Source organism: Lepidothrix coronata, unplaced genomic scaffold (genome assembly GCF_001604755.1).
Source record: "Lepidothrix coronata isolate B3197 unplaced genomic scaffold, Lepidothrix_coronata-1.0 Scaffold61, whole genome shotgun sequence".
NCBI classification, from domain to species: Eukaryota; Metazoa; Chordata; class Aves; order Passeriformes; family Pipridae; genus Lepidothrix; species Lepidothrix coronata.
This window is the reverse complement of record NW_016690241.1, coordinates 2,784,534-2,805,293: the sequence shown is the minus strand read 5'-3', so window position 1 is coordinate 2,805,293 and position 20,760 is coordinate 2,784,534. Positions and strand designations below refer to the sequence as shown.

Genomic DNA, 20,760 nt, shown 5'->3' with positions numbered 1-20,760 from the left:
AACACTTCAAAGGATGGAGAGAAACGCCTACTTGGGCAGCCCACCACCCTCTGCAATGCTGCACACACCTCTGGTGCTGGGAAATCCTGCAGACCTCTTCAGCAGACTCCAGGAATTACCAGGCTGCTATATTTTATATGTAGTGCCATTATGCTACAATGAACATTAAGAAAGAAACACTCAGACAAAATTCCCTCATGCTAACTTTCAAAAAAATTTTCCAGAAATACTTCTTTAGACAGAAGGCACAATCAGATACAATAGGCAGTGTGCCAAATACATGAAAGAATACAATAAAAAAATGCAACAAAGTATTTGCATAAAGTTTCAAAGAAAGTAGAAGTCTGAATGTTATTCTTTCAGAACACTCCTGTATAATACTTCCCTCTGTACAACTGTTTTGTCTCCTACATTCCAGTTACTAAGCTTCACTGATGATCAAAAGCCTGCATTATTTTTTTCAAACAAATTCTACAGAAGTTCTCCCTGATGCCACAAAATTTGCACTGTCATCACTCTAACTTATATTCACCTTCTTCCTCCACTGTTATTAAACAGAAGAATAAACATAAAACTTAAAAAAAAAAAAAAGTGAGAAATAAATTCTCCTCTAAACAGCAAAATATCTCTTGTGCAATTCAGGCATTCCTGGTCACTCCATCCAGTTTCACAAATCTTCCTTTGGGAACCAAACAAACCATTATTTGTCCTTGTACTTAACCTGATCTTTGAATTACTAATTTTTTAAAGAAAGGATTAAGATATCCTCTAGCACTATGGCTTCTTCTCCTGTCCTAGCTTGGCTTGATTTTCTTCGCGTATAAGCAAGCCTTTGGCTTATTTACCTAAATCCACTAACAATTAGCCCTAGCTGTGAAACTAGTACAGATATCCGCAGATTTTGGTTAAAAGGATTGAAACAGGATTACAATATTACTGGTGGTTGGTCAGGAGGCTCTCATCAGGGCAGAGTGTGAAGTTCACACAAGATGGTAAGAATAAGGGGTGATTCCAGCTGAACCCCCAGACCTGCAGCCTGACAGCAGTCACACAGGACTATGGAAACAATCAGACTACCAGAAGCTTTAGCTCCAGGCAGCAACTTGGAAAGAAAGAAACAAAGATATGCATGAGCTTCAGGAGCCACATCAACAGAGATGTCTCACAATAGCTCAATAAACATGCTTCATTCCCAATATTAAAGATAGCCTGGGAATTTCCTAGAGATACTGCAGCAGCAAGACTCACTGCAACAGACTGACATAAACAGAGAAGGAAAAAGAAAAGACAGAACAGAGATGAAAATGATTAAGGCACAAATATTGCCAACTGCAATAGAAAGTATGGCGGAAAGCACAAAAGAGTGCAACTGCATGCAGTGGGCAGAGAGGTCTCCAGGAACAACTTTGTAGGAGCAGAGGATGGCTTTACAGAATCTAACCCAAACCACTCACAGTCAGCAGAAAAACAATACAAAGAAACACACACCACCACCCCCCAAATCCTTTTTACTTGTTTCCAGAAGGCACAAATTCAAACCAACTAATTTTGATGCAAGTAGATATATTGTGTGAGGCTCCCTCCCATACTAAAGAGCACACTGGCTTCAACTCCAGCTTTCACACATGCACTTTTGTTCCTCAGGCACCTGGGGGACTGCTGCAAATAGAGGAATGCAGGAAAACACCACCTGCTAAGAAAAGGTTATTAGCTGTCTAGTCTGGTAAAATCTCATTGAAACAAAGGGAAAAGAAAGATGCACGTTGTTATCATGCCCCTAATCTTGATTTCAGATTACAGGGAGGCAGCAGAATGACTATATTGCACCAGGTTAGAGCCTGCAGCCCAGAGGACAGATACAACCACAAAATGCATCACAGCAGCAGGCTGACAATATCCACTACCCTCTCCAGAAGACCACGATTAGCAGGTGAGGAGCAAATTCAAGCCCTGCTCACCAGGCGACAAGCAGAAACAGCAGCAGCACGAAGCCTGCTGGCTGAGTAAACATGTAAGAAGGGCACAGGAGAGGAAGAACCTGTAACTCAGGGAAGGAGATGAGACACTTGCCAAGCACTTTCCTAAAACAAGAAGTAGAGGGGAGCAAAGTTACTGCTAGGAGATTTCCTAGTGTTATAAGAAGAGGGCATGGAAACAGATGACATCACAGAGGGAGACACATGAAAGCAAGCTTCTTGCCTTACTGTCACTTAAGTTCCTCATACAGTCCCACGCATGCAGGATGCACTCTTCTTTGCACACAAGTCCCATGCCTGAAAGACTTCAAATCTTCATTTCTAAAACAGCATCTTCTGGGGCTGAATTTGCACAGTAGGAGCCCTGGCAACTCCTCATGACCAAGGTTAAGGCAGTAAAGAAATAGCTGTTTAATAGCCCTTTTGCCAGAAGCCCCAGGCAGAGTATTTGTGAATGAACAAGTGCAAAACACCACAGCATAGAATCCACCCAGAAACAGCAGTTCTGACAGATCCATATTTCCCACTGGCTTCACCCTGGTAATAGCAATTCCTTCTTCACTATGGTCATTCCCACAGATTTCAGTAACAAGCAGCTGCCTATGCTTGGAAGCAGTTGAGCAATAAAGGAAGAGGATATTTAAATATTGATCAAAAACCAAAGATGGCAAGAGCATCACCTTCACAAAGACTATGCACAGGTAGTACAGCACCGAGCGCATCATAATACTGCTAAACATATCCCATATCCATGAGATGTTTTCTCAAACAGGTATTCAAGGCCAAATTGGCCTCCTCACCAATAGAAGGAAGCCGCTTGGAAGGTATCTCAAGGATTATCTGGTCCAACCTCTCTTGGTGACACACAGTCTAGACAAGACAGCCCAGCACCCTGCCAAGCTGAACATTAAAGGTATCCAACATTGGGAAATCTACCACTTCCCTAAGGAGATCATTCCAATGATGGGCTCATTGTGAAAAATTTTCCTCTTGTGTCCAATTGGAATCTCTCCAGGAGTAACTAGAGCCCTTTACCACTTATCTTCTTACATGATTCCTTGCACAAAGGGAACCTCCATCTTCTTTGTAGACACCACTTAAATACAGGAACACAGTGACAAGGTCTCCCTCTAAACCTTCTTTTCCCAGGATTAAACAAACCCAGTTCTCTCAGCCTTTCCTGACATGGAAGGTATCCCAGTCCTTTGATCATCTTTGTAGCCCTTCCCTGGACCCTCTTCAGCCTGTCCACTTCTTTTTTTTTTTTTTTTCAGCAGGGACCGAAACTGAACACAGGATTCCAGGCATGGCCTGACAAGTGTTGCATAGAGTGGGAAAAAGTTGTAAAGCAGGACAGTCACAAACTTCGTGAGAGTTGGCAGTACTGAAACATTCATTCAACTTTTTGACCTTACCCTGAGTTCCTAAGAAGAACATTCTTTGAATGGAAATAAGCATTGCACCAGGTTCATCCTAACGCTCAAAAGAAATCTGCAGCAGTTAAATCTTAGCTGAGCAGAACATCTACATCAAGGAAGATCCAGCCTCCCTGTACCTCTCTATTGCAGGTTGGTTTGGGTTGTTGCTTTAAACTCCTTTGCATAGAAGGGATGACTGGTAATTTTTGTGACTTTTAACTGACCCCAGTATCATCTGTCAGCTTGCCTGGAAGCCAAGATGATAGCTTTGTGTGCTATACATCATTTCAAAAAAGACCTCCAACTGTCAAGTCAATTGGCCTGCAGATAAGAACTGGAAAAAAAAAATCCAGTATTTTACATTGTTTTCTTGATTTTTCCAAAGGTTATCCAGTCTACTTTGGTAAAGGCAGCCTCTCTAGTTGCCTGTCAGGGCTGTATAAATGCTTTCTTTGCTCTCCCAAGGGTACTTCAAAAAAATTCTGCACCACAGGTAACATTTAGCAATATTCCTTTTAGGTAGGCATTGGAGATAATAGGAACTATATGTGCTGTTACATTACATCACAGATGAATCTTGGATATTAAAAAGGGACTTTGGTAATTTTAAGCAGACATGAAGTGTAACTTTGTAGTGGATAAGGGAAAAGAAAATAAGACTGTATAAAAATGCATAAGAAAGAAAACACTCCTTAGAACTAATAGGCATCAGCTATACATACGTGAACAACCAACCATCCAAACAACTCTTTAGATCTTCCTACAGACAAAGAAATGTGAACCCTACAAGCCTTACATGAAAGAAATGAAAAAAAAACCATCTATCTTGGTTAAGAACACGCCAGCTTCTTGGATCCCTGCTCCAGCAGTGGGAAAGGCACACAAGCCACTGACCTGCCCACAACTGCTACAGAAAGAACAAACTTGGGAAAGCATAGAGAAGGCCAGAGAGGCGGCCACACTGAACTCCAGAGAGAGAACTGGGAGCACAGAAGTTCACTTTTCTAACAGAAACAGAGGAAAGGTTGCCTCTTAAGGAAAGGGAGAGCCAGGAAAGTGTTTACAAGCAAGGAGGGTACGCTTCCCCGAAGAACTAATTTTCCATCCCTCCTAATTTCTGAAATCAAAATTGATTTTATAAGCAAACATTCAGTTCATTATTAGCTGCTCTTAAGAGCATTCACTCTAAACTATAATTAGAGGCGTTTTTAGGAAGTTTCTATTAAGGAATTATAGGCGATAAAATTGAAGCAGGGAAAAAAGGGCTTCTAGACAAATTAAAAGCAGACACAGCACACGAGGCAGATTTGGCTCCTAACTCCAGAGACAGGAGAAATGACACTGTTGCTTGCACACAAGGGAGACCAGGAAATGTGGTTAACACCACTAATAGCACAGCTCCTACAGGAGCATACACGGAGGTACAAGAAACCTCTCACAACAGGCCTTTTAAAGTTCAAGTTTACTCCTTAAAGCTACAAGCCCAGGGGATGCTTGTCCAGCAGAACCAGGCCCGCTGCATTATCCCTGCAAATTACTCCAGTCCTCACATGACCTACATCTCCTGCGGTCATCACATAACTGAGCTCTGGCTTGAAGAGGGACTGAATTCATCTGAATATTTTAATCTGAGCAAAAGCAGCATTTTTCAGGGCACTTCAACAAGCCAAGAAAGCTTTGTTTCACATTCTTTGACATAACAAATAATTTTTTTCCTGCATTCAACAAACAAGCGTGTCACGAGTAAAGAAAGTAAGTCAAATACAGCTCAGCTGCTTTGCTGCCCACACTGGTCCCAAGTAACTCTCATCTGTTTGCACTGGGGAGGCATTAGCCATTCACACACAGGCAGTCTTGCCTTCTCCTTGCTTGATTGAAAAGGAAAGGGCTCCACCCCCCAGAAGTAACAGCAATGGAATAGTTTTACTGAGCATGTAAGCTGTCCCTATATATTCAGCCTGAATGGGTCAGTCAATATAACACCTATAGATAAGAAGAGCCTAAGTATTTTGAAAGCAGGAGGAGGGCACAGAGAAATAACTCCTGTACACAGTAACAGGCAGGTTCACTCAATAAGAAAAATGGCACCAGTGCCTGGCATGGGGAGTGAAGATTATTTGTTTCTCTGACAGATTCCTCACCTTCTTATTTGGAACTGCATGATTGTTTTCAAAAATGTCCAAAAGAAGAAATGTAAGAGCCATTTAAATGAAATAAGGGAATCCTACTGAATCCTGTGTATTCCTCGTTATAAGCCTTGGGAGTTACAGGTGGGGAAAAAAAGCACCTGAGACGGGAAATATAAAACTGCACAAAATTCAGACTTATCTGCAGTCAGACAAGAACAGAAATGTGATGGCAGAATAATTATATCAGAAAGCTATTTCCAGTAGCAATGCTTCTACAGGCACAGTGCTCTGAAAGAGAATTAAATTTTAATTCTAGAGTTATTCTACTTTGGATTTTTATTTTCCTTTCCCCAAATATTTCTTCTCTTTCTCCTCCTCAGCATCCTCAGTGTTTCTTTCTCTGGAAGACTTTGTCATTTTATACAATATTATGAATTTATTTTTTTTTAAACACACTTATACATCTTGAGTCTTCTTACCCTAGGTTCTGTGAGGCCAGTGAAATAGCATGACCAGAACCACTCTGTTCAGAACTCCTCACTATTTTAATATTTACTATATAGCACCAGAATATCCAGCTGTTGAAGCCTGCCTGTGAATGGGGCCATTTCAGCTCTCGCTCAAAAGTGTTTTCTCCACCAAGTACAGGTCATGATTAAAATATTTCAAACCAACACCCCCTGCACTTCAATATGAATTCAGATTTGATTTTAATTACATCTGTGCACCATGAATTTGACCAGACACCATCCAACAATGAGGAAGGAGTATTATCAGTTCTCCACAGAGGACTTACACTGGAAGACTTTCATGTCTGCTTTCAAATGGTAGTCACATTCATTCAGCACCGTTTTAACCCCTAATTACAGAGAATTTGCATTACTGCAACATCCAGAAGTTTCTACCCATGTTCAGTCATTTATTAAGCAGATAATAATTGAAAAGAGGAGGTGTCCCCTTTCCCTTAAAATTTTTATATCCTAAGTGTAAGACAAGGGCAGCAAAATCAATTTCTACTTGTTGGTTCAATTAATAGCCATACCATCTCCAGTGGTCATATTGCAAATGAAACACAATTTTCTTATCTGGAGCTAATATTTCTAAACAGCAAGGGAAAGATAAGTCTGTCCTGAATATAAAATTTGTTTTCAAGTGCAAAGTAAGCAGATGGGCTGGCTGAGTATCAGGAGAGCCATGTCACTCACTCAGTGGGTACTGTCCAGATAGCACATCAACACTTCTCCCAAGTTACACCCATCAGAGCCCTATGCTTCAAACAGCAATTCAGCAAGTAAGATCTTAAATTACCCATAATTGCTTATTTTGTTCATATTTTTTCATTGCCTGTTTGTTTGTAAAAGACTAGCCAGGCTGTCTGGGAACAGCTTGGCTGCATCATGGACTGAGAAATAGGGCCCAACTATCATAGGAGGGGTGGCCAGCAGTGTCAGTTTTAGACAGCAGATGGCCAGGAGCAGAGAAAGCTTCCAAGCACACAGTTTGCCAAAACTTCAGCAATTTTCTTTTTGTCAAGCAGCTTCCAGAAACACAAGATGTAGCCGAACCTCTTCACACTGGCCAAGAGTAAAATACGAGACCATAGTAGAATCCTACAAAATACTATCACTTCCTAAAAATATTTAGGCTGCACAGTTTAAGCGAGATACTGCATGAGTACAGCAGTTTCCTCTCCAATATTGGCTAAGGAATTAGAGATGTAGAAAACATGACTGCATTTTCAGTGTGGGGGCACAAGCAGACCAAGAGCAAGATCCTGTTCTACCTCAAAGACACACCTTGATGTGATGGAAACTAAACAGCTGGGCTAAAATGAGGATTCACATCAAAAGCATTTCAAGAAGCTGCTGAAGATGCATGTGCTTTATATGTAACGAGTAAACACAAGTCAAAGTACCCAGAAATGCATACCAGACCTCCCTCTCATGAGCATTGGTAATTACTATATTATTTTAGAATTAAAAAAGTTTTTCCTGTTGTCTACATGACAGCAAGATAAGGAAATTCATACCTTTAAATTGTGACTCCTGCTCAGTTTTGTGATTTAAAAAAAAAAAAAAAACAAACCACACAGTAGCAACTGGATACACCTAACACAGATTGCATAAAAAGAAACGATATCATTGCTGCTAGTAAACAGAAGCCATGGTAAAGCATTTGGACAACGGCATCTTGGTCAACAGTTTCAGCCAGCACCAAACAATAAATGGATATGTACAAAAAAAGACTTCCACCTTTTCATTTCAGCCACCTTAGAGAAATACAGACAAGGTGTAAGAGTTGCAAGGTTTGTGTTACCTCTGTTTTGTTACGAGGTAAATTAAGTCTAATTTATACTTCACATAAGCATTTGCTATCCTTAACCACCCAAACTCTTTGGTAGAGGTTGTCTGAATTTGTCAGAGTAGGACAAGATAAACAAGATTCCTGCAACAAAGATTTGGGGTTGGGAATTTGTACAGGCCGTTTCCCACATCCTCTTAATACCTTTACTGGGAAGTTGTAAAAATGAACATGAAACCCAAGAAGGCTTAGCCACATATTTAAGGAACCTTCTACAGCTTGTGATGAAACAAAGCTCTGACAGTATGGCATAACACAAAGTCCTATTTCTTCCATCCACCCCAAATCCATTGACAAGTCAATGGACAAATCCATTGACAAGTCAATGGATTGACTTGCAATGTAACTTGCAAACTGCAAGTTACAAACTCACAGTAAATCTCCTATGTCACAGAAGCTCTCTCCCCTCCAGCATCCACTTTTTATTAAGTCAGCAGCCTCAGATATAGAGCTTCACTCAATATACAGCTAAGGTTTAAGGATTTAACTTTCAAAGGTATATGGCACACTGAAACAAGTCCAATCCAAAGTGACATGTTCTTTGAGAGTTATTTCCAGATACATCTTCTCTAAAATTCACTGTCCTTCCTCATAAAGAAGCCAACTTGCCTTCGTTTGTGTCCTGTTATAGCAGCCATCTGTCAAGCAAGCATTTTAGTTCAAAATAATAGAAGCACAGTAAAGCAGGGATTCTGTCCAAACCTCATCCACATATAGCACTTCCAGGAAAAAAAGAAATTAAAAAACAAATTAAAAAAGACAACAAAAAGAACAACACACCACCCCCCTGCTTGAATATCAAATTGGTTCAAATGTTGTAAGAGTTATGACTAGAAATAGTACTTTACACTGGGAAAAATATTGTTCCAGTTTAAACTGCAAAAAGAAATTTGGAAATACCAAACAGCTATACACCTGGCCAGGAGTTTGGAGTTTGCAAGAACCACTGTAAGAAAAGTCCAAGGCCTCTCTCGGAGTGCCACTTAACACAACATTTTTAACCCAGCCATTACTTAACATGATACTTCATTGTTTTCTCTCTTTCTGCAGAACACACAGCACACAAGTCCATGGCAGCTTACGAATTCACATAGTTCATGCTTTGAGAACTCACCTAAAATAACCACTCACATGATGTTAAATGTATTAACAGCCTGAATTTTTATTGCTGAGATAGGATAGGTTTTGCCATGTCTGGCAAAGATGTTTCTGTGTTCTACCTGACATGTTGGACTGATGAGGAGTTGCTCTGATCTACTGTATGACCTTCACTGAAGAGCCGTAGCTACTCTGAATACTATGTGACTGCACAGGGAAGTTTACATTCCCTATCAGTTGCAAACAATGAACCTGTATGCTCACATTTCTGCATACGAGAATTTTCTTTAAAAAAAATAATAATTAAAAAAAAACAAACAAAAAACCCCAAAACACAAAACTGTAGCTCTGAAAAAACTTTCTTCTGAGTAAAAAGATGGCACAAGAACCACTAGTAGAGTTCAGCAGCAAGACAGTCCTGATAGTTACCAATCCACTTGCCTCTTGCACCAGGCAAAGTTGAGTAGCTCAAGACGCTAAAAACAGGAAAAAGGTTTTCAAATGTTAGGGCAATAGATTTGTACTGAGCAAAATACACTTGCTCCTACTGCAAGCACAACTCCTACAGACACAAAATATATTGTCTTCTTTTTTCCCCCCCAGTATTCAGCAGTGTGTTTAACCTTGGAGCTGTCAAGCTCCATCATGAATAATGAGCCATGACAACACTTCAAGTGATCCTTGGAGAACAGACCAATTTTTCCTATATGCTAGGCAAGGCAAAATGCTTATATTCCCATGGTACAGTACCTGCTTTGAAAATATACAGTAATGTGGCCATCAAGAGGAGACCACAAGTAAATACAGAAAATAAAAAACCAAATCACTTATTTCCTGATATTTCAGCCCCTACAAACAGAAAGAGCAGTAAAACAAGTAACATCCTAATGGTTCCTATTTAAAAATATACCAGGGCTGAGGAGATTTGTCTCACTGAATATGCATTTCACGTAACCATTTCACAGTATGAATAACTGCATTTGAAACAACCCCTGACAGCTACAGTATGAAAAGAGAACACCCTGCAGTTTCACTGCACTGTGCTCAGTGACCTGCAGTAGATGAGCAGCAATATAGGACAGGGGGGCAGCCTCTGCCCAAGTAGCCCCCCAGCACTCTTGGAACAAACATATCCCCCACTCCACCCCATGGCACTGCAAGAAAGTATAGGAAAAAAATGTAATTATTTGAATGACTGACTGAAGCTCCCCTACACCAACACCCTAACCATGCCAAGGCAGGACTTCAGAAGGCACAGCACAGGTAACCAAGCAACGGCAAGTGCCATTTCTGCTGTGCACCTCTCAAGCCCAAGATGAGGAAGAAGAGAAGGAGCAAATAGATTCACCTAAAGAAAGGGAAAACTAGGAAGAAACAAGCTGAAGATTTAAACAGGTATTCCCTTGTCTTTTAAACAAAAATGGAAGGTTGTGGTTGCAAAAAGCCCTTAAAAAAAATCATCACTCATTCAAGAATCATCACTCTAACAGACCCAAGCAGCATGCATTTGTCCTGTATTTCTGTAAAGGGGGAAAACAAATATATCCTTATTCCTGCGAAGTTTGCAGTGTCACACAGCAGAAACCAGTCCTTAGCACTTTGAGGAGTTTTAAGTACTAACACATCTCCGTCCCACCAAACTGTTGTAAAAAAAACCAAACAACTGAGGCCCTTCCTGTAAGACTAGATGACTCAGAAAGCTGAAGTCAGAAGATCCCTTCAACTATGATCAGAGCTAGAGAGGAGCCTCTAACAACAAAGCAGTAATTACACATGATAATGTATTTATTGACAATTTAATTTTCCACTTGGGAGTCTAGTCACTCATACCCCTCCCTCCACCTGCTCTCCTTCCCCCCTACTCACCTCTTCCATATATAGGGCATTTATCAGTTATCCACATCATACTAGGTCTACCTTTCCTCCTAGAGAACTTCCAAATGAGCAAGACCTGTGTCATCACCACACACAGCATGCCATCCTCTCTGGTTTAAAACAGTTCTGCTCTTAACAGAGGACGTGGTGTACACTCAAGGTCATTCCCCAAATTACAGGGACAGTAATCTTCTGCATATAGTTAAAATGTCATTAGCCCTCCGTATACACCATGTTGGTTTCTCACATTCCCTGATAATACACTGCCATTTATGCTCCACATCACAGCTCTGCACACTTAGCAATTCCATTCCCTGCTAGCAATATTTGACAATAAGAGCATTTTAAAGAAGGCTAATTACAAATTTCACTTGAACAGAAATTGGTACTGGGCCAATCTATAAGCTTTTTAATAAGCTTTCAAACTTCACACCAGGGAAGACTGTTCTCCACCAGGAACAGTGAAATAGCTCTAAAAGCAAAGGTGGAAATCTTGCCACTGCAAGATGAGGAGGGAAGATCACAGCTCTGATTCTTCTTGCAGCACTGCACCTTCTCCATGTGACTCTTTCCTTGAAAATATGCTGCCCATGTTTCATGAACAAAAAAACTAAAAAAGACAGTTCAGATACCATGAAAATAATGAAAAGCAGTATCAAAAACCCCTTGGTTCAGTTTTATCAGAAGAGGAACAAAAACAAGTATGACAGAAAGCAAGTCAAGGACTCAAAAGCTAGAAATTCATAAAATTAAGGATGCATGGTCACACACATGCTTGAAGTATGGCATTTTCTGAGAGCAACGGTGTCTCAAGATGGACTCCCAGTTTTCAAAGGGATAGAAGAACCCAAGGCAAAGTTTCTCAAGCACTTCAGCATCTAGTCTCATATCAGGACAAATGTTTTCTGTCTATATATACACCAGACTTAGCACAGAAAACAGCAATCCCACCTGTGGATGCTTCTTACCACCTTTGTACTGCTACCACTTTTTCTCTCTGCGTTCACAATACGTGGTGAAATAACATTTCAGCCAGATCATTTTTCTGAGGGGAAAACTCTGCAAACCACCCTCTGTGCTACCTGCTCGAGAACCAGGGTGGAACTGAAAAGGGTAGTTGATAAAGTGATGGTCAACACAACATTGGTCCTGTTTTAAGGGTACAAGACTAGCGCCCAGGAAAACTACAGAGGGGCTTTCTGTGCAAGATTCAAGACAAGTCATAATTTTTCCCTGTGGTCAGTGACTATGTGGCATCACAAGGAGATGTCACACCTGACACACTGAAATGCTGCTGTCAGAGTGGCTGACTGCCCAGAGAAACCCAGCTGGAATCTGTGCTAACCATGTGCACCAAGTACACAGCTGTTGGGAAGTCTCCAACTGTGAGCTCAACCCACAGACACTAGAAAAACAAGAGTTGTGAGTATTACACATGTAAAGCACACACATGAATAATATCTATTTGACAGAGATTAAACCCATGAATATGTAAAACATCCTTAGCTTTTAATGTACCTAGACATTTTCACCATTAGGAGGTGCCACACTAAAAGAATGATTTGGGATGGTAGCAAACTCTTCTATACACAGGCGAGCCTTTAAGAGGCCAACAGAACCACTCTTGCAAAAGGGCTACATACCTACTCCCTACACACTATTAAAACACATTTTCATCACCTTGGAGACCTCTTTGGGGACAGGAAGTCATGGTACAACTGCAAGTATTTTGAAAGGCAAACCATAAGTTCTGACCACTGCCCGATCTCTAAAAGCTGAGAATAAAAAAGTGGCAGGAAAGGAGCTATCTTTTTCCAGTCTTATTCTCTCAATTCATGCATATTCACGCATATTTTACTGACATGTTTGCAGGGTTTTCCAACTAATTATAGATCTAGTGAGAAGAATTTAACCTAGAACCTCAAGACTATCAAAACATGAGTACCTGAACACAGACTACCAGAGCAGGAAACAAGAAGAAACCTAATATGTGTGTTCATAAATGCTCTAATTATTAATGTGTGCACACACCAAGCTTATCAGAAGTGCCAAGGCATTTGAAAGGAAAGGCACTATTCAAAGACAGCCATTTGCCAGCAACTCTATCATCACCATATTCTCTAGTTGGTTTTGATTGAATTCAGTGACATCAACTTAATCCCACAGGACAGTATCATTCACTTTTATAATAGCTACTGACCTTATTTCTGTGTTTGAGCCCTGTTGTAGTGTCATGACTAAATGTGGCAAGCAACAAATCTCACTCTGTCAGCAGCCAGCGCCTGTCCTTTCTCCTTTTAAAGCTTTCATTCATTTCTGCATTTTTTTTAAAGTCATGCTGCTTCAAAACAGCTGATCCAGATGGTGGATATTTGGAATTTAACCTTCCCACATGGTGATGTGGCTCAAGAAAATAAAAACTGTTGCTACCTGCTGCTGACCTACTTTAATTTGCTTCCTGCCATACAAAAGAATAAAGAATACAGTTCATTGAACTAGTCTTCCACACCTACCAACTGTTATGTAGGAAATATAAAATAAAATTAAGAGAGAAAGGAGAAGGAAAGAAAAAAAAAACCGGCAGCATGATCCCATGGAGAGTAGGGGGGAGCAATTCTCACCTCTATCGTAGTCATCTTCCTCTATTGCTTTTTCCTGAAGCCTCTGAAGCCGTAAGATCAAGGATTTTATCTAGGCAAAGAAAAAAAAGTTAATTATGAAGAAGAAGCTGCATTTAAAAATATTTAGACTATTAACCTCTACATAACATAATGGCTTACTAAATCACTACAATGACCAAATTTTGATAATTAAGCCCAGTATTTGTTAATTAGACAGACCTATTTGGAAGTCAGTTGAACTGAAGCTACTTGAGCCAAGCATGGCTTTAGTCCAAACACATACAGAGAATAACAAATGATATTTCTTGAAAAGCAAAGGAGATCATGTGATCACAGGATATTTTTCACCCTTTGACTAAATCAAAGTAGGATTATTAGAGGATTCTGTCAGCATGACATATACTTCTGATCACACTGTACTCAACAGTGTGTTCCCGAGCCCATTCCAACAATTTTTTCCCTAAGTTTTGCACAGAATACGATATTTCCATATGCAAACCACATTTAATTCTGTAACAAGAAAGAGAAATGCAGTATGAATATTTTGGAACAGGTATACTCATGTTATGGGTCAGAAGACAGTATTCATATACACCCAACAAAGTTTCATTAAAATACAATTTAGGCTCATCTACATAATGTTGATGTTTGCATTTTCAGTTCACAATCCAAATGCTGGATGAAGAAAAAAGCAGAACACCAAGAACACCTAAACCACATACAGACTGCTCTCTCACACCCAAAAAGAAACTTCTACCATAATAAAGTTTTATTTCAAAAGCTAATGCTTCTCTTTGTTAACATCAAAGAGTCTGGACTAAAGTTCTAAATTTACTAAAAATTTTTAAGGCTAGCTGTGCATTCCAAGGCCTTTACAAGTTTTTACTGTAAAAAGAAATTGGTTAGAAGGCAAGTTTAGTCCTCTCCTCATTGCCATGCTAGCCATAGCCTAGCACGGCTACAGTTACAAGACTGAAATGTGTTTCTTTCTTATTAAATTTATACATGACAGGTACCAAACAAGCCAATATCAGCACTGAAAAAGGTAAGCCTGGAAAAAAAGCAGCATATATTCCTACAGTCCAAAGCCTGAAAGTGCTTGGGAAAGCATTTTCCAACACAACAAAATCCATACTTTAGACATTCTGCATTTACAGAGTACTTCACTCCTCCCTGAAACTATTTCATATTTAATCCCTATATTTAAACTCTAAATTGAATAGAGAAAAAGAGGTACAGCCAGTCAACAACTTCATAGAAGCACTCAGTTATTGAGACTACACAATCAACACACAAATTAGACAAGACCTTTAAATTCAGGATATCCCTTCTAAACATGGTATGTGAAAGTGGACTAGTCAGAAAAGAACTATAAAAAATAAAGCCAGGAAAGTATCCAAAAATGGCTGATTAATAATAGGCTATAGGATGGCCCAGAAGAAAAACAAACACAAAACATTGTATACATTCCCCTTTCCTCAAGGCTTTATTTTATTTTGGTTTTCATATCCTGAAACTCCAATCTTTTTTCTCTGATGCTGCTGAGGAATGTGTAAGATACTGAAGGGAGGAGCTCTGAATTCTCATCGTAAACTATTTTCTGTATTTTATGCCTGACTTTTGACAGAGCTTTAAAGAAGCCTGCAGGAGGAATGATTCAAATGACACTTTTTTCACATATATGATGTATAACAACCATCTATACTGCAATACAGCTTTGCTGCTGTTTGCAGTGTTTATTCCATCATGTGCTACAGGAGCAGGTCATTTAAAGTCTGCTTGGGTACCACAGCCCAGACTCACCAATGGCAAACTGACTGATGCTGCCACAGTAAAATGTTTTCTATTTGCAGGCTAGTAAGACATTTGGAGCTCAACTCATGGAAGAGCTGCTTCAGCGTGGCATGTCCTATATCTGTACCAGATGATGATCACTTTTGTTTTTAAGTACAGAGAACACTAATTTTAACACTTTTGCTATTGTCTCCTTTTCTTGACTGCAGTTGCCTTTGTTCCTTTCTGAAAACTTTAAGACTTGCTCGTTATCATTACAATAGGAAGGTGCTTCAAATTAAACATACACGACTGGCTAACCAAGGGCAAAGACATCTGAGGGCACAAATCCCCAGTTCTCCTTTCAACAAATTAATGAATACAGAAATTAAAGATAGCAATGTTTCATTTGTGCCTATCAAAAAAAGTACTGAAAGGAAAGAAAAATAACTTCCTATTTTGATTGTGTTATATGTTCCCAAATTTGTAGCAAATGAATTTCCCAAACCATCCCAGACCACAGGCACGTTGTCATTCCAGGCATGAAGCCAAAGAAACTGCTCCATGTCAATGTGTGTGAAGTCTGTAAATAACAGAACCTAGTTTGAGTTCTACATGAATCCTCTATGGAAAGAAAGTATTAGAGAGCATTGCAGGCCCAGGTCAGATGTCATGCAGAAAAAAAGCAATAGTAAAAGTTTCTCAACCTTCTGTCTTACCCAGACAGCAGGGTTGTGCTAAGTCTCCCCAGAGCAAGTTGTTTCATCAGGCCTAAAGACTGTATCTCAACAGTGTATCTCAACAGTTATGTGTCTGAGCTGAGAAGTCAGAAGAATCTGAGTTTCTGAAAGGCACTAATGAAACAGTGAAAAAAACCCAACCAACCCAACAAAGAAAAACCAAACAAAAAGCCCACCACACCAGAAAAAACCCACTACCTACTCAGTGCATCTTGAACAAATTAGTGAAATACATTGTGTCCATATTAATCTCTAGATTACTGCTTCCTGGTTGCATAACAAATCTAGTATTTGGTTCCTTGGAGCAGGTAAACTCAGAATTATTTTCCTCCAATGCCCACCCTGCCATCCCAGAAACCATATAACAAAACACAGATGATCCTTCTTAAAGTTTCCTCACCCCTCTCCCATAAAGGACACAGTGAACGACTGCCTGTACACATTGCAGGTCTAAGTGTGGGTATATACATACATGCAGAAATAAAGACTCCTGACTCACTGCTCCATTACTTCTCTGTGGTGGAAGAAAAAAAAAAAAAGGTTCCATTCCCAGCTGGAGGCAGAGAGGGACTTGACCGCTATTTTTCTTCACGTGGGGAGAATACCCATCTCTTAGATTACATGCTACTCTCACACAGTTGCCTCACTCCAAGAAATCTCTAGCTAAACTTAAACATTTCCAGTTAAAAAGTTTTATGTTGTTAAATCATGATGCTTCAAGAACAGTTATTATCCTCCCCAAATTTTGTACTACATATACCCCAAACTGCAGAAAAAACAGCCACCTGTGAAAGAAAACGGTGTTTAATGAACTCAGAAACTGATGCGTGACATTAGAAGTGAGTTTCAGGTGAACACAGAATAGGTACTGCAACAACATCACCTTTTTTCTGAAGAACCAAACAAAACCTGTTCTCTCACTTTTATCATACAGAGCACTACTGTAAAACTCTTTGAACAAATGCTACAAAAGCCATTAGTAGTACCTGAACTCCAACATAAACTTTGATTTCAGAACTATAAATAAAAATGTTTTGAGGGACAGGGAGAGGAATCGAAACCAAAGTGAGATTACTGACCTTTAGTGTACTGCGGTTGCCAAGCAAGCAATCCTGCAGCACTGGTTCATATTTTTTCATCAAAATATCCCAGTTACGGTCACTAACAGTAAAGCTACTTTCATAGCCTGAGGTGACAGAAGAGCCAGCAGATGCTGCATCCAAGGAATCTGTAGAATATGAAAATGTTGCATCTATATCTGAGAGAGAGAGAGCCTCACAGTCCTGGAATTCATCATTCACAGGGCTCTCATGTTCATGCTCCAAATCCTCACTGGACCTGGAGAAGCAACATGAATCTCCCAAGTTCTCATGAGTTTGTGACATCCCTTCTGGCTTCTGCAGACTTCCTGTGGTTTTGGGATGCAGAACAATCTCAGTTTCCTCAACAGTTGATTTGCCTTCAACATCATTTACTCCAGAGGCCGAGTTCAGGGAGAGCTGTATGAAGCTGAAACTTGAACTAAAACTATCTAAACTATTGTGTGCAACAGCAGAATGAGAAATATCATCTCTGTTTTGATATTCACAGTTGTTATTCACTTCTGTCTGATCCAAAGCATACATATTTGGGGGCTTGCTCACTTTAGCACTGTGGCTTTTCTGCCATGTACAGCATACAGCAGAAACATCTCCGTTGCTTGTTGCAGCAGCAGGGTAAGCTGCTGTCACTGTGTTTTCTGACAGTGGACTCTTGCAATACAATATATTTTTGCAGCATCCTGGCATATTTCCAGTAGTAGCCAATGTTGTTACCCCATCAGCAGGAACTACAGTGCTACTAACTGCACTACAGCGCAGGAGTTCGAAGTTATTTTGGCATTGTCTGCATAGAGCGCAGTTCTCAAAGTCTCCACAATCTTGCCTTCCATGTTGGAGCTCTCCTGGTCTGGATGGTTTGCAGGCACCAAGGGACTGAAACTCTATCTGTTGCTGAGCTTCTGGCCTCATGTATCCAGGTCTTTTTGCCAGCTTCTTTTTACGAAGGGAGCCTGCAGGCATTAATTGCTGGTGATCATCTGGGGGAGGGAAAAAGAGTCCATGAAATGCTTCTGCAGTTTTATAAGCTTAACACATTGTAGCATCTGAAAATAGTTGCTTCTGAAATTTCAAGCAGCGCACATTGCTTTCCATTTCAACGAAACAAAGACAATGACCATACTGCAGATAGAGAACACTGCATGTATTCATTCACTTTCTAAAGAATTTGCACCTGGTTTTAAGTGAACTCACTAACAGAGTCTTGTCCATCAGGACACAAACCTGGGTACAATGAATCACATCATCTTCCCTATTCACAATACCAGTCTACTTTTTCATTCTCAACTTGCTTAACAGCACATTAAAGGACAGACTTTTAAGTCTCTCTGATTCAGAATTATGGCAGACTTACAAGCACATGTAAGACAGGACTGAATCTGCATCCAACAAGGTGAGAACCATACTCACAAAGCAATTTTGTTCATAACCTATTGTTGCTTGTGTCCAGTTTCTTGTGTCCATATCCATACTTTAATAGTATGAGTTGCAAGTGGTTCAGATTCTGCTTCTGGAACAGATGCAATTCTGTAGCACCCTGTGGTTGCAGATATCAGTCTAATGAAATATTGTAGAAGTTGTCATTGAGATTTATGGTACTAGCTATCGTGCAAAACACAGAGTTAAAGGAGAAGATTTGCATGCAGAACCATCAGTCCTAGAAAACAAATGCTTTCTAGCATTACTGAAGTATTAGTATCATTAAGGAAGGGCCTTTGCTCAATAATTCTATTTCTCCACACATACCTTACTTACATAGATGAAAAGATAAATTTGCTGTTTGCAGAGAATAGAAAACAAACAAAAAAATCAACCAAAAAAACCCATGATATAAATCACAGTGAACATGAAAAGCAGGACATCAGAATTGATGTCCTGTCTATGTTTTCTGTATATTTCTATATATATTATAGGTGAAAGATTATATGGCAACTACTTTCAGTTTCTCAGTTTACTGCTAGTTAAAAGGTATTCCATTTATCTGTCCTGCACACAATAATGGGAATACAAGCTTTGCGCTATCATCCATTTTGTATCATGGAAACATATTGACTGGACCTATTTGCCGGAATCACCCTTCAAGGGGATCTGATGACTAGCTGAATTATGCCCTCTACTAGCTGCCCTCTACTCACTGAAACAGAATCAAATTGCCAGAATCTCAGGTATTAGATATATTCATATCCCACACACAGAGCTCTTCCAAAAACACAAGTTTCAGATTTTTTTCTTTACATTTAATATTCATCTCTCATCACGATCCTTTGTCAATTATTACATTGACAGATGTGCACATAATCTAAACTACTCAACAACTCCTAACACAGGTCTCATACACACTTCACTACAATGACATCCTGTACAAGAATTTAAGCATTAGACCTGAAACTTTCCAGGAGAATTTTCCCAACATTCTTTACATTCTCTCCAAATAACCTTCAACAAAAGCAGTTGATACATTTTCCATATACTAGAATAGTGGCACATCTCACCATGAGACTGCAGTTAGGCCTCTGTATTCTGCTTCCTATCACCATAAATTAGAATATCCCAGCTATCTCTTACATTCTCTTTTGTCTGAGGAAAAAAGCATCACAGAAATCAAAAGTAAAAAAGGTCACAGAATCCATTGGCCTGTCTACAATAAAAAGAGTGAAATGCTGTACTGGCAGCAATTTAATAGAAGTCTTAACAAATAGAAACCACTCTTGGAGCAAGGGGAAAAAATTGAATAAAATGTTCTTTAGAATTTAATTCTTTTAGTTTATATACAAAACAACAGCCTAAATTTGACTTCAGCAGAAGAAATCAGTCATGCAGAAAAAAGTCATTCTAGGACTGCATATACTTCCTCATAATTTAAAAAGGCTAGTCACAGGCCTCATCTGTAAAAACGTAAAAGATTCTCTGCTTTAATTAAAATCAGTTTAAAATTGATCTCACTAAATCACTATGAATTTCTAAAGCAGACAGATAATTACAGCTCTTTAAACACCAAATTTAAACTAAGCTAATGTAAATAGGGTTCAAATTGGCCAAAGCATTAGATATTCACACCAAGTGAACTGGATGCAATTCTAAATATTATTACAGCCAAAGGGGTACAATTCCAGTATCCTCAACAAGTTCACACAAAACCCACACATCTCTGCAGTCCTCACAACATTTGCAGGTAACCCTCTAAGCACATCTGGCATTCAGCTCTTTTAGGGACTCCAGGTCTGTCTCCCAGTGAGTCCAGCAGCACAAGTGACCCACCTGGATACCAGAACAGACCACTGTCTGAATTATCCTCAAGATTACAGTCCAAGCCACGACCCATCCAGAGGATGCTACCAGGAGAGAGCTGCAAGTCCTTCACCCCAATGTAGGTGCCTCTGAGCACAAGGCAGAGTGCACAGAGCTGGGACCAACATGAACACTCACACCTTTGCCCAAAGGATAAGGGAGGGAGAAGGCAGTGGCCACAGCCTAATCCCCAGTTCCAGCTAGAGAGCAGTCACGGTGCCCTCAGCCATCACAAAACCCAGCTAGGAAGTTACTATGACCTTGGGCATACTCTTTGGGCACTGTTTACCCTTCTGTCTCAAGATTATTCTAATTTCAGTTGTTTATCATCACCTATCTGAAATGTAGTTACAGAGACTTTGTTTCTCTGCATAGCCTCCCAAC

General features: G+C 39.8%; 1 protein-coding gene across 1 annotated transcript in view; it reads right to left on the bottom strand.

The window, feature by feature from the left end:
- The window catches only part of DISC1 (disrupted in schizophrenia 1), a 171,338-nt gene extending 152,697 nt beyond the window's left edge, over window positions 1-18,641 (bottom strand). The window contains 3 exon segments of the mRNA XM_017817605.1: window positions 13,479-13,548; window positions 17,071-18,068; window positions 18,499-18,641. Of these exon segments, the coding sequence (XP_017673094.1) occupies window positions 13,479-13,548; window positions 17,071-18,051 (1,051 nt within the window). The 5' untranslated portion in view covers window positions 18,052-18,068; window positions 18,499-18,641.
- Window positions 18,642-20,760: the final 2,119 nt, after the last annotated feature.